The following is a 13,716-nucleotide window of genomic DNA, read 5'->3' on the forward strand; positions in this document are numbered from 1 at the left end:
GGCAAGGGACCTGACGGACACCGGAATGTAAGTATGTACTGTTTTTTTTTTTACATTTACGATGGTAACCAGGATAAACATCGGGATACTAAGCGCGGCCCTGCGCTTAGTAACCCGATGTTTACCCTGGTTACAAGCGAACGCATTGCTGGATCGGTGTCACACACACCGATCTAGCGATGACAGCGGGAGATCCAGCGACGAAAGAATGTTCCAAACAATCTGCTACGACGTACGATTCTCAGCAGGGTCCCTGATCGCTGCTGCGTGTCAGACACAGCGATATCGTATGGATATCGCTGGAACGTCACGAATCGTACCGTCGTAGCGATCGAAATGGCACTGTGTGACGGTACCCTTAAGCTGCAATGCTTCTCTGGGAAATACACCTATAGGTGGCACTAGAGTTCTAGTCCTCTTCCTCTCTGTATAGACAATTTCTGTATTATTGTAAAAATTAAAGAGGAACTCCTGTGAACAAGGTCGATAGACGAAAAACCATCCCTGGATGGTTGTGCTGGAATCTTTCCCTATTTTTCGTCACCCATTTTATCCCTGGATGGTTGTGGCAGAATATTTCCCCAATTTTCGTCTGTCTTCCTGTGATCACCAGTGGAAACAGCATCCTCAGGAGGAATTCTGGGCTAAAGTTCCAGATACACATTTTCAGTGTGTTAAGCTCCTTCATCCTTCTCCCTCTCCCTGCATCTCACAAACTCCTGTGAAGTTTTCTGTTAACTAAATGTGTGTATATGTGCATGTAATATAGTGTGACTGTATTTATATACTCACCTACCTCTGCTCTTTCCGGTATCGAGCGTCATTCTTCTCCTCCTCTTCTCAGTGACATCACCACTCTACAGACTCCCCAAGTTAAGCTGTGCTCTGCAGGACCTGGAAGTGGCTTTTACAATGTCAGTCTATGGTGTGTCAGTACGAGGCTTGATAGAGGATACATTGTAAAAGATTCTTCCGGCTCATACAAAGACCATAAAGTGACCTAGATAGTCCGAATACAGGTGACGTCACTGAGAAAAGGAGCAGAACGGCACTGGACACCGGAAAGAGCAGCGGTAGGTGAGTATATAAATACAGGCTCACTATATTACATACATTTTCACTGATTTATTAAAATCATTACCTTCATGGGTGAACCTCTGTAACGGAATATCTACTGAAGAATATTTCGACAAAAAAATTAACAATAGATTAAAACTGTTTAAACCAATTACAATGCTACACAAAAGAACTGAGAGGTCAATAAATCAACCAGACAGAAATATACAAAGTGCTTAAATGTATCATGTGCATCATCGTGTTACATAGTTTTTAGCAAAATACTGAAATCTCTGAAAATTTCCTTCAAATGCAAAAGCAAAATATAAATAAGACGAAGTTTGTCAACTCATTACACTGGCAGAGCCGTTGAATTAAACTACAGAACAAAATCATTACTACTGTGTCTAAAAAGACATTAACTCCTTTAAGAGTCCTTACATGTATTCAAGGGTGTTTGTACAGTACCATAAGATGACCCATGTTGCTGCTATGGGACCCAGGATTGTTAGATTAGCTCCAATGGGTAAATTTAATTATTATGGAAAATCTCTCTAATGAATTACAGAATGGAGAAAATGTATTTTAAAGTCTAAAGGGGGCAGAAACATTACTGTAAAATTGATCAAAACAGAAAATTACAAACAAAACCTTAAAATTTTAATTGGAAATGTCCACAACTTAGATACTGATGGCCAAAATAAAATTCTAAGTGGTCCAGCATTCCATAATCAGCTGGTTGCTGCTCTAGTAGCCAGATATAAACATTATATGAAGGAACAGCATGGCTGCTTACACTGTGTAGTGGCCATTAGGAGGTACTTTAGATCAATTCCTTTCTCCACAGTGAAACCTGAGCAGCAGTACCCGAGAACAGCCACTACAAAGTGTATATAGCCACACCATTCGGCTATGTTTACAACCAGCCACAGTGGGTGCTGCAAACAGTGGGGATGCGGGTGTTGATCTCCAGTGGTCGCTTTTTGATCACATTTCCTTGGGATAGGTCATCATATCTAGGTAGTAGACATGCCCTTTAACTGTTGATTCAGCCAATGAGTGTCATTGTGGAGAAAGCAGATGGCTAGGTTTAACATTTTTTTGATCCGATAGTCAGTAGTCCATGAGAGCTCTTTCTATGAACATTCCATGATAGTTTGTCCTTCACCCATTGTCACTAAGCAGAAGAAATGTCTCTACCTCCCAATAGGGACAAAAATTGACCAGAACTCCCAGATTTCTGGGAGAGTTTTCTCAGACCTTCCCATCGCGTAGGCCCTGAGTTGCGGGGTACTCTCACAAGGAACGCAAAGTTTGGGAATATGCTGAGGGAGTACCTTGCTGACCGTATCAACGTCATCCGTGATTACTCTGTGCCTTTTAATTATTGTGTGGCAGTGTCAAAGTACTGACCATTCAGCTGATGATTGTGTCATCTAGTGATTGTTTTAACAAGTAATTTTAGACCATCTATAATATTTCATACAAATGTGTCAAATAAGTAGAAATTTAACTTTGCTTCTTTGGAGACTTTGAAAAAAGTCCCTAATTTTGACTTTAGAGTTATCTTGGATGGTTATCAATAAAACGCTGTTGTACTGCACAGGCTGCCTTTTTTAGTTCTGTACTTGGTTGCTTCAAGCTAATTGACAGCAATCCACCCTACGGGAATCCCAGTCTTGCTACTCATGGCACGAAAACTCGGCAGATTATTTTGGTTTCCATTAGCAGTAAGAACAGAGATCTCATGTAAAGCACTTATAAAACATTTCTATTCCTGACAAATCAGCAAATGCAAAGTATACGTAATGTATTTCTATTACATGTGTGAGCATATAATACACAGAACAGTGTCTGTTCCCAGAGTTTACTTTCACATAAGTAATATAAAATTGTTTATGAAAAGTGGTTTCATAAATGACGTCTATAGCTAAGGGGCTGTAGTGATGAAATATTAGATTATTCACAAACCTTTACTTGGCCATTAAAAAAAGGAAAAATGAAAAATGGACAAAAATTCCACAAAATACAATAATAAACTTGGCGTTGCGCAGTTCAGGCAACAATGTTTATTATTGATGGTTAATAATCTGTGAGAGGCGCTGCACATTTACCATCTAGCGTGACCACTAAGACTTACGGTTACTTAACATTGCGCTGAATTTAAGAAATATTGAAAATTTGCAAAATAAAGACAAAAAAATAAGTTTAACTAAAGTGATGCAGATGAAGATGAAGATGTAAAATAAAACTTTAGGTACAACAGAGAAAATAAATTCAACATATTTTCCAACAATGAATAACAATTAGTGATGATGAGCGAATATACTCGTTACTCGAGATTTCCCGAGCACACTCCGGTGTCCTCCGAGTATTTTTTAGTGCTCGGAGATTTAGTTTTCCTCACCTCAGCTGAATGATTTACAGCTGCTAGACAGCTTGATTACATGAGGGGATTCCCTAGCAACCAGGCAACCCCCACAAGTACTTATGCTGGCTAACAGATGTAAATCATTCAGCTGTGGCGATGAAATGCTTGGGAAATCTCGAGTAACGAGTATATTCGCTCATCACTAATAACAATATCACAAAAAATGCACCTTCATTCCCAAAATGACTGCTGAAGGAGGAGCATATGACCAGACCTGTCCATCAGCCTCTTCTGATTAAAAAGCAGCTTTCCCATGTGTAGTGTATTTCAATTGGAGGAGTCTGATAGCTAGATCTGGTCACATTCTCCTCCATCAGCAGCCATTTTTCAGAACAGGAATGCATGCAGCTTGTGAGCGCAGTGGCACTAAGGAGGGGAAACTGTAATAGTTATATATTAGTATGTCCCAGAAAATAATGTCCACTACACATTTGATAAAATAAAGATTAAGTGGACAATCTCTTAAATTGGGGCATCATGGTCATTGTATGAGTGATTGGCCTTACAGCCCTGGGGTCCAGGGTTTTGATACCACCAAGGACAACAATGGCAAGGAGTTTGTATGAGTTTCCTTGGAGTATTCCATTTTCCTGGCACACTTCACAGACACTGGTAAAAAATTTCTATTGAGATCCCCCAATAGGGACAGTGAAGATCATGTCTGTAAAGCATTGTGAAATATAGCGCTAAATAAATAATATATTAGGAAAAAAATAGTCCCCATTGCTTATGTAACACCGGTATAAAATGCAGTGCTGTAATGGGCAGAAATGGGCACTCTTCAGCTCAGTTCCTATCCTCAACAAAAATAGCCATTTATGCCAAATGGGGGAAAAGAACAACAAAGTTAACCTCAATCACAGTAGATTTCATGCTAGTATTATGTAAGCATAATGTACAGTCATTTATTTTTATATGAGTCAGTTGTGTGGAAATTGACATAATTTTACGCTTTGGCATTATGGTTAGATTAGACCATATGTTGTTTGTATTCCTTTGTTTCCTTTTTACATTATAAACCCATTTGAACAGATGCCTCTTTTTATACTATGCTAGTAGCTTAACATTATATATCAACGCATCTTTCAAATAACTAGCTTTGAAGAAAAAGAAAATTCCAGGGACAACTACTTATTTTAGAAATGTTAATAGTATAAAAAAGATAGCAAGTCATGTTCAGCATATAGTATAACTGGCCATACACAGAGATGTTCAACCAATACTTATTTTTCGCCTTTTCTCCCCCTTCTACAATAGACCCCACAAGGAGAGATGGGTTTGCTTTATTCACCCTCATTGCGATGGACATACATTACCATCTCCATGGACTTTTGATGCAAATAGAGTCATCACTAAACTATAGCATTTGTCTGTAACCACTAATTGTTATCATTTCTCACAATATTAACAATTAGTGGTTTGAAGAAAGATGTATTCTATTTATTATTAGAGTTCAGCGAAATGTTTCAGTGGGCCGCCAGATCACAGCCTTTCGAACGTGCTCCAAGATGCTAGCATACCTGGTGCCTTAACAATGACTTAGGGCTAGACCTACAAATCAGAAGAGGAGCAAGGGATGCTGAGAGGTAGGAAGACATTGATCTGGCAGTCACAGACAACTGACGTGGTCACTGAACCAGGGTCCTGCAAATCTTTTTGCCTAACTGTAGTTATTATATCATTTTAAGGCAGTAGTTCTCCCCCACTAACTGGAAAATCATTCTCAGTATTACTGAGGAATTATAATTTTACTCACCATGATGCTGTAGATCTGAGCAGTGTGTTAGAGGATCCCCATTTCTGATATCTTGCCTCCTTGTACGCCTAACAAAATTGAAAATAAAAAAGTAATTTTATATTTTTAGCTGTCTTGAGTAGTATAGTTGACTATACAAGGGCAATTATAAAAAAAATATAAACTTTTTTTTAACAATAGGAGTCAACAAAAGGAATATTTGCAGCATATATGTTATGAGATTCAAACCATGGTATTAATTTAGGCAAATGGGCAGTCCCATAAACAAACCTAAGATGTCCATGGATCTGGAAATCCAAAAGTCCACTGTGTGGATGGAGTTGTAATGAGCTAGTGCAAGTGTGACCAATGTTCTATTCTACATGAGTGGTGATCTCCCAGCAAACTACAGCTCCATTCACAAATTAGACTTGGGCCTCCTGTTCTCAGGATCGTTGGGGAGCTGAGTAAATTGAATCACAGTGTGAATACATTTAACTATATTGTGGATAAGTGATAAAGTATGGTACATCCTCGTTAAAGGAAAGCCATCATCAGAAAATAACCCATTATTTAAATCAGGGTTTTGTTTTAAATATATTATTAAAATATTTTTGGCAAAGTTTTAAAAAAAATGTTTTTAGAAAAAATCTTGGACTTTTTACATTAGTCACTGGTGCTTTTTTTTAGACTTCCTGTGTTTACAGAAAACAACGCATGTACACAGCCAGAATGGTCAAATGATGCCCTTATTTTTGTACTAAAGGGAATCTGTCACACTCCAAATTACTTATGTGTTCATGCAGCTCTTTCAGAGATAAGTCCAAAATTACCCTTAAAGGGCCAGTCCATTCCTCCATTACAGAGAAATGTGCATTTGGGATGATATGCAAATGAGGCTGTAGATCTGAAGACTCTGTCACAGCTCTTGTCTCCTTCCACATCCTTCTGCTTGACTGATTGCCTAAATTCACATAGTATATGGGCTATGTAGCTATCAGTCAAGCAGGATGTGGTGCTGGGTAGGGAATGAGCCTAAAGGCCCCTCTTCACATTAAGCGACGCTGCAGCGATACCGACAACGATCCGGATCACTGCAGCGTCGCTGTTTGGTCGCTGGAGAGCTGTCACACAGACCGCTCTCCAGCGACCAACGATGCCGGTAACCAGGGTAAACATCGGGTAACTAAGCGCAGGGCCGCGCTTAGTAACCCGATGTTTACCCTGGTTACCATCCTAAAAGTAAAAAAAAACAAACAGTACATACTTACCTACAGTCGTCTGTCCTCCAGCGCTGTGCTCTGCTCTCCTCCTGTACTGTCTGTGAGCGTCGGTCAGCCGGAAAGCAGAGCGGTGACGTCACCACTCTGCTTTCCGGCAACTGTGCTCACACAGACAGTACAGGAGGAGTGCAGAGCACAGCGCTGGAGGATAGACGACTGTAGGTAAGTATGTACTGTTTGTTTTTTTTTACTTTTAGGATGGTAACCAGGGTAAACATCGGGTTACTAAGCGCGGCCCTGCGCTTAGTTACCCGATGTTTACCCTGGTTACCAGTGAAGACATCGCTGGATCGGTGTCACACACGCCGATCCAGCGATGTCAGCAGGAGTCCAGCGACCAAATAAAGTTCTGGACTTTATTCAGCGACCAACGATCTCCGAGCAGGGGCCTGATCGTTGGTCGCTGTCACACATAACGATTTTATTAACGATATCGTTGCTACGTCACAAAAAGCAACGATATCGTTAACAATATCGTTATGTGTGAAGGTACCTTAAGTCCATTTGCATATCAATTCAAATTCTGATTTCTGGACTGAACTGGGCAGCACGGTGGCTCAGTGGATAGTACAGCAGCCTTGCAGTGCTGGAGTCCTGGCTTCAAGTCCCACCAAGGACAACATCTGCAAGGAATTTGTATGTTCTCCTCATTTTTGCATGGGTTTCCTCTGGATTGTCTCGTTTCCTCCCACATTCCAAAGACATACTGATAAGGAATTTAGATTGTGAGCCCCACTGGGGACAGCGATGACAATGTGTGCAAAACTGTAAAGCACTGCGGAATATGTTGGTGCAGTATAAAAATAAATATTATTATTTCTCAGCAATGGTTGAAGGTACTGGCCATGTAAAGGTATTGCTTGATTTGCTTATGAAAGAGCTGCATGCACATTTAGTGAGCAGGATCAGATGTGACATGGACTATTGTGATTTTGGATCCTCTGTTATCAGAAGCATGAATCCAAAAAAACCCTAGTGGCCAGCATGGAATTTTCAAGATTACCATTTTTTTTTAATAAATATCATGCTATGAGCAATTTTCACCGTACAATGCAATCCTGAATAGCACAGTATATAATATAAGAGATCAAATTATTGCAGGTTGAAGTATCCTTAGAGGACTAAAAGACAAAGTAAAAAATAAAAATAGCTTTACAAATTATGTATCGGTATATATCTATCTATCTATCTATCTATCTATATATATATATAACTATAAAAATTTGAATTAACCCTTTTTGGCCTATCAGAAATAATGAAATAAAAAAGATAACTAAACATAGTTGGTATCATTGCACCCATGAAAATGAAATCTATTACAATATAAAAATAATTAACCCATAGGGGTTAACGAGATAAAGAGAAAACAAAACACCAGTCAGAATATTGCTTTTTGTTAGTCACACCTCCCTAAAAAATGCAATTAAGAGAAAAATATGTTGTGTGTACCCCAAATTGTGATGTCTTGAAAAATGGTGTCACGAGCAAACATTTTTTTTTTAAGCTTATACATTTTTTTTTCACCACTTGAATAAAAAGCAAAATCTATGAAAGCCTAGTGTCATAGAAATTGTAGTTATCTGGAGAATTATGCTGCGGGGACATTTTAACCATATAGCGAATGCCATGCAAACAAAACGCAAAAACACTATGGCAGAATTGAGCTTTTTCACTAATTCATCCCACGTGGATTTATTTTTTCTCATTTTTCAATGCATTATTTGGTAAAATTGATCATGTCATTCAAAAGTATAGCTCGTCCCAGAAAAAAACAAGCCCTCATACAACTATGGTGATGGAAAAATAGAAAAGTTATGGCTCTTTTAGGAGGGCTGTGGAGGGGACGCAAACGTAAATATTCCTTTGGTGATTGTATTCTGTGGATAAAAGTATAGTGCGTCTAAAACTAAGAAAAAATGAGGAACTCTGTAGAAACTTTTGGCACATTACTTTTCAGCTAAGAGATAATAATGCATATTATGTAGTCAAATAACTGAATTGTCGAATTTCAAAGGCAATGTTCTTTCAGAAAAGCATGTAACGCGACAAGTGCATTTAAGTCATCCCATATTTGATTTAAAAAAAGACAGGATGACGTTCTATTGTTATCCTTTGTCATGTAACAGCTTCTGATCAAGTTCTTTACACTTCTAATGGCATGTCACACAAAGATCAATACATGTTCTTCAGAATACGTTTATTGAGAAGGTATGCGCAGCTTCTTCCAGGGCAATTGGAAATATTGATCTGAGCTTGCAAACTGCTGACGTTTTGTTCGATATGACTGAGAAGCATTGTTTCGAAGGATATTTCACTTTTTTCTTTTCTTAGCAGGCCTGAAGAATTTAAAGTGGCCTCATTACCTGTTTAAAAATGTCAAGACTGCGGAAACTTTGATGTGGACATGCAACTTTTCAATCAATTCAATTGTGAGTCATAATATTTTTATAATTACTATTGCATTATTGATAAAGTGAATACTAAACAGCGCAATACAACTGAATAAAGTCTGAAATGCTATTAAAATGGATACTATTATTGATAAAAAAAAAATAATACATGAAATCTGTTTATCAATCTGCAAAAAAGAAAGTGGTTGTTGAAATGGTATCTTATTTTTAATTTGTAAAAATGTCCATGTACAGGACTCTTGCTGTGCCATAAAAGATATGGTGGATACATGTGTATACAGTATATATACATATATATATATATATATATATATATATATATATATATATTTACTCATACATATACATGAATGTATATACACGCCTTGAGGCTAAAACACTGCGACAGAAAAGTTGTAGCATTACGGAAATCACAGGATTAATAGACATGATAATGATATGCAAATGCTGGCAAAATGTAAAAAAAAAAAAAAAAAAACATCTCGATTTATTCAGTTGTGTGCATGGGTGCCATACTTAGAAATACGCGCACATACATACCTCGGTACGCCTTCAGTGAAGTAATTAATGGTTGATTGAGTAATGTTCTGCCACGCTGAATCTACTTGGGCATGCAAATCATCAAGAACCACTGTAGTTACCATTATAATTGACAACCAATGACATCCCTGTTGTGCTCCACGGAAAAAAAAAGTCTGGAGAAGCTGCAGGCCATGGTAGCACATTAAGGTTATTCAGGTTGCTCACGATAGTACAAAAAATATCCCAGAAGCTTTTTTTTCAACATGACAATATCAGGCCGCATATTGCTTGTGCTACTGTGAGCAGTCTGCATTGATTAAGCATGCTACCATGACCTGCAGCATCTCCGGACATGTCATTGGTCAACAATTTCCAGAGGAAGCTGCCAGCAGTGGATCTTGATGATTTTCCCAAGCATATTCAGTGTTGTTGAACATTTCTCAACATCCATTACTAAGCTACTGGACTACATGGCAAGGAGTGTAAGCGAGTGTACTTCTGCATGTGCACTCACTCGATGTTGACTAGCTCAAAATGTGTAGAAAATTTTGTTTTTACGCCTTCATTATTTGGGTTTTATTAACATGTCTATTGATGCTGTGAGTTGCATAGTAACACAATATTTCCTGTTCGGTGGCACAATTTTAATATTGAGGAGTGTGTGTATATGTATATATATAATTCTTTTTTTTATATAGAACGTTTGTAAAAGTCCATTCATAAACAAAAGCTGAACAGACAAAGCTTGGCATAAATGGTAAAAATGTCATTGTAGAAAATGGCTAGAGGATTTGCAAAGTCAGGACACAGCAAAAGGGATTAGTCTGAGAACAGAGCTGTAAATCCGCTTCTAATCATCTCACTCAGCTTCCTGTATGCAAAAGTCAAGTATTCTTGGTGTAGAGACACTTGGTTGCATCAGTCATGTCAGCTGTTATAGAGGGATAATCAGTTATTTTCTGCTGGGGATCAAAGTCATTTTATACAAAGGCAGAAAGGGAAGTGTGCTGCGTCTCGGCTGCCTCGGAAGGTTGTTTATTGAATAGATTACTTACAGTCTACTTTGTGCATGCTAAGAACAGATTGGACAATTGCACAGAGGTGATTCAATTTGTTCAAGGACATTTTCAATAGAAAGCAATAACATTTAATTTCGAGATCCCATTGCAAATGTGATTGTTTTCTTAGCGGAGAATGAATTTGCTTTATTAAACTCGGCTGCCTATCCGAATTAACTAATATATCAAAATAAACCACCGGGCACAAGTGGATCCCTTAAGAAAATTCCTTTTTTGTTATTTAGAAGTCAAACATTTCAAAGAATAGAAGAGAGTAATTATGCCAATCTATTTATGGAATTAAACAAGAATATCAAACAAATGTCATATGTGGAAATTAAGTCAACACATGAGTTTATGAAACATGAGCCACAAAGCATTTCCATGCAGCTAAGTGGTAACTTTGTCTGCGCTCAACTGTGGTCTCAGATCTTTGATATGTAATGAATGAGGGAGGAACGTCAGTTCAAAGGCAGTAATTATGAGTCATTCAATTATATGATAATTAATGAATTAATCTGTATGATGACCTTTCATGATAATGCGTCTTTAACACTGTGCTCCTCGTTTTTTTTTTTTATTTCTTTCCGAGGCTGCTTCAGGTCAAATGGACATATGCATGTTTGAGGCATTTCAATTCATGCCATGAAATAAAACTCAGCAGCTCATACCATCTGCCCTCTTTGCTTTCGTTCCTATAACACCAAGCAGCCATATGTTATGGAGATTATGACATGTCGGAAGAATGTTAAAGGCACACTGAGTGTGTAATACTCTACACGCTAATACAATAAGCAGTATGTCTTCGAGGTTATCACCTTTTAGCAGTAGGAAAGTAGCGGGAGCATGAAGAACCATCCCAGGCACAATAGGGGTCCCTGGCAAGACAACATTCAGCACATGCTTTTCCATAAACATCACAGCGGTGTAAAGGGATCTGGGAAACTCCCATCGGTGAGCCAATGTACAGTTGTTGCTGGAAAAAAATATTTTATCGTTAAAAACAAAATGAGTGGAATAAATTACATTTTTAAAGCATTTCACTGATGATTTGTATTTCCTAAACTTTGCTGGACAGAACAGTAAGACGTTTAATCTATTTTTTCTTACTTTTACTAACAGTATATGCCTTTATATTTATTGTTATGTATGCCTTTACATTCTCTATAATTTATGCTTCTCTGACCTTATGCATTTTTGGTTTAGTTGAACTGTTTTAGCTTTATAGAGGATTTTATTTTTAATATTTTTATTATTTGTTTCCATTATTGTTTAACAGTAACATGAAAAACAGATTTAGAACAGTTGCAATTTTAGTATATAAAAAAAAAGATAAAATTTCATCAGGTCAAACCCTTCTCTAAAATTTTGAACCAGTGATGATTTATTAATAAATAATGATGGTATTAATTGATACTACTTTAAATGATTGTTTCTGCAGCAGCTTTCCCTCTTGACTTACAGGGGAGAAACAATAGCAGGTGATCCCCCTTTAATGATGTTTCTATACGTTTAAAAAAGGTTGTCTATATAGAACATTCCGCATCAAAGTCATTCAATAAGCTATCCAAGACATTACAGTAAATATAGATTATACGGATAATGGGGATGGAAATTAGTGGTTACGGGGATCATCCTCCAGATTTATCATGTGGGTATATCCAGAACTTTAAGGCCACGTTCACACGTTCAGTATTTGGTCAGTATTTTCCATCAGTATTTGTAAGCCAAACCCAGGAGTGGGTGATAAATACAGAAGTGGTACATATGTTTCTATTATACTTTTCCTCTGATTGTTCCATTCTCGCTTTTGGCTTACAAATACGGATTTCAAAATACTAAACGTGTGAACGTGGCCTTATTTGTAACATCCAAAAATGTTTTTTTATGAATAAATTATTATTATTATTATTATAACACCATTTATTCCATGGTGCTCTACATGTGAAGAGGGAGATTCATAATAAAAAAAAAACAAGTATATTAATCTTGAACAAAACAAGTCATTGGCTGGTACAGGAGGAGAGAGAACAGAGTTGTTAAAGATGTATTTTTTTACAAAAATCTAAGACTCAGCCATACTATCACCGCCGCACTTGATTTTTATGTGATCGGTAGTATTGTAGTTGTCTACAATAGTAGTACACCAGGTGAACTAATTAATCCTATTTTTTTCCTGCAGTTTTTTTTTTTTTTAACATAGCATACAGTGGCCATATGGTTATACGCAATACATGGAACACTACATTAAACTACAGTATATAAATCGTACGACATGTGCTTCTTTATAAGCAAATCCTAAATTGCAGCTGAATACAGTATCTGGATGTTATGACAAATACAGTTCCCATCATGGGAGAAAGCCGTCCCCATTCACTTAGTGTCAAACTGCCCAAGACAGAAAGCCTTGAAGCTTGTAACTGTGTTTCCGGAGTTATGCGGAGAATATATGTTTTGATGCATTTATCTGTAGTTCTGCCAGCATAATAGATCCTTGCCTGCTCTCAAATAAAACATGTTCATTGCCAAATACAATTAACTCAAACAGACAAAAAAAGTTCCCATATGGACAGTGCAAGCTGTTTCCAAACGGCATTATTGCATTTCTTACAATATTTGTAATATTTAGGTAATGCCGCACTTAACAGCTAGAGATATCCGGCCTTTATTGTATGCCTTAGATTTACAAAAGCAATAGTGAAGAACATGTAGTTGAAAGTACTCATAAACAACATGACAGCCTTTCCATGATCCTTCTTTAATATAAATTCTTTTTTGCATTGTTTTCTCTATGTATTATGCATAGCTTCATCTGGAATTTCAGAACATTGCATTTGAGCGTGAACGAAAGTATCATGGGACAGAAGGACGTTTAATGTCTTCCCTTATAAAGTCTGCATTCCAAGTTTAAAAATACATAGGTAACTAGTTTCCAGTTAATGGACCTAGAGAATGCAATTGTAATTTGGTTACATTACTATGTTCATTCGTGAGTGACAGCTCTGCACTTTGTAATACGTTACAGGCGCTTTGATATTATTATTCCACGTACTGTAAAGTGTGCAACCATGTCCAATAATCATATGAGCTGCTTTTTTGTTATTGCACACAATTGTCACATAAAGTTAGATTTATTGCTGTCAATTAAAAACATTATTTATTGCAAAAACCAAACTTCTCTCTAACTGTCCTCAGCTGGATTTTAATATTATTGGTGCAG

At 37.3% G+C, this 13,716-nt stretch overlaps 1 protein-coding gene across 1 annotated transcript in view; it reads right to left on the reverse strand.

The window, feature by feature from the left end:
• SEMA3A (semaphorin 3A) overlaps window positions 1-13,716 on the reverse strand; it is a 372,399-nt gene that overhangs the window by 16,670 nt on the left and 342,013 nt on the right. Inside the window, exons 14-15 of the mRNA XM_069765162.1 lie at window positions 11,315-11,472; window positions 5,244-5,311 (exon numbers count right to left, since the gene is read on the reverse strand). Of these exons, the coding sequence (XP_069621263.1) occupies window positions 5,244-5,311; window positions 11,315-11,472 (226 nt within the window). The remainder of the gene's footprint in view (window positions 1-5,243; window positions 5,312-11,314; window positions 11,473-13,716) is intronic.

The sequence above is a fragment of the Ranitomeya imitator genome, chromosome 4, assembly GCF_032444005.1.
Source record: "Ranitomeya imitator isolate aRanImi1 chromosome 4, aRanImi1.pri, whole genome shotgun sequence".
Taxonomy (NCBI): domain Eukaryota; kingdom Metazoa; phylum Chordata; class Amphibia; order Anura; family Dendrobatidae; genus Ranitomeya; species Ranitomeya imitator.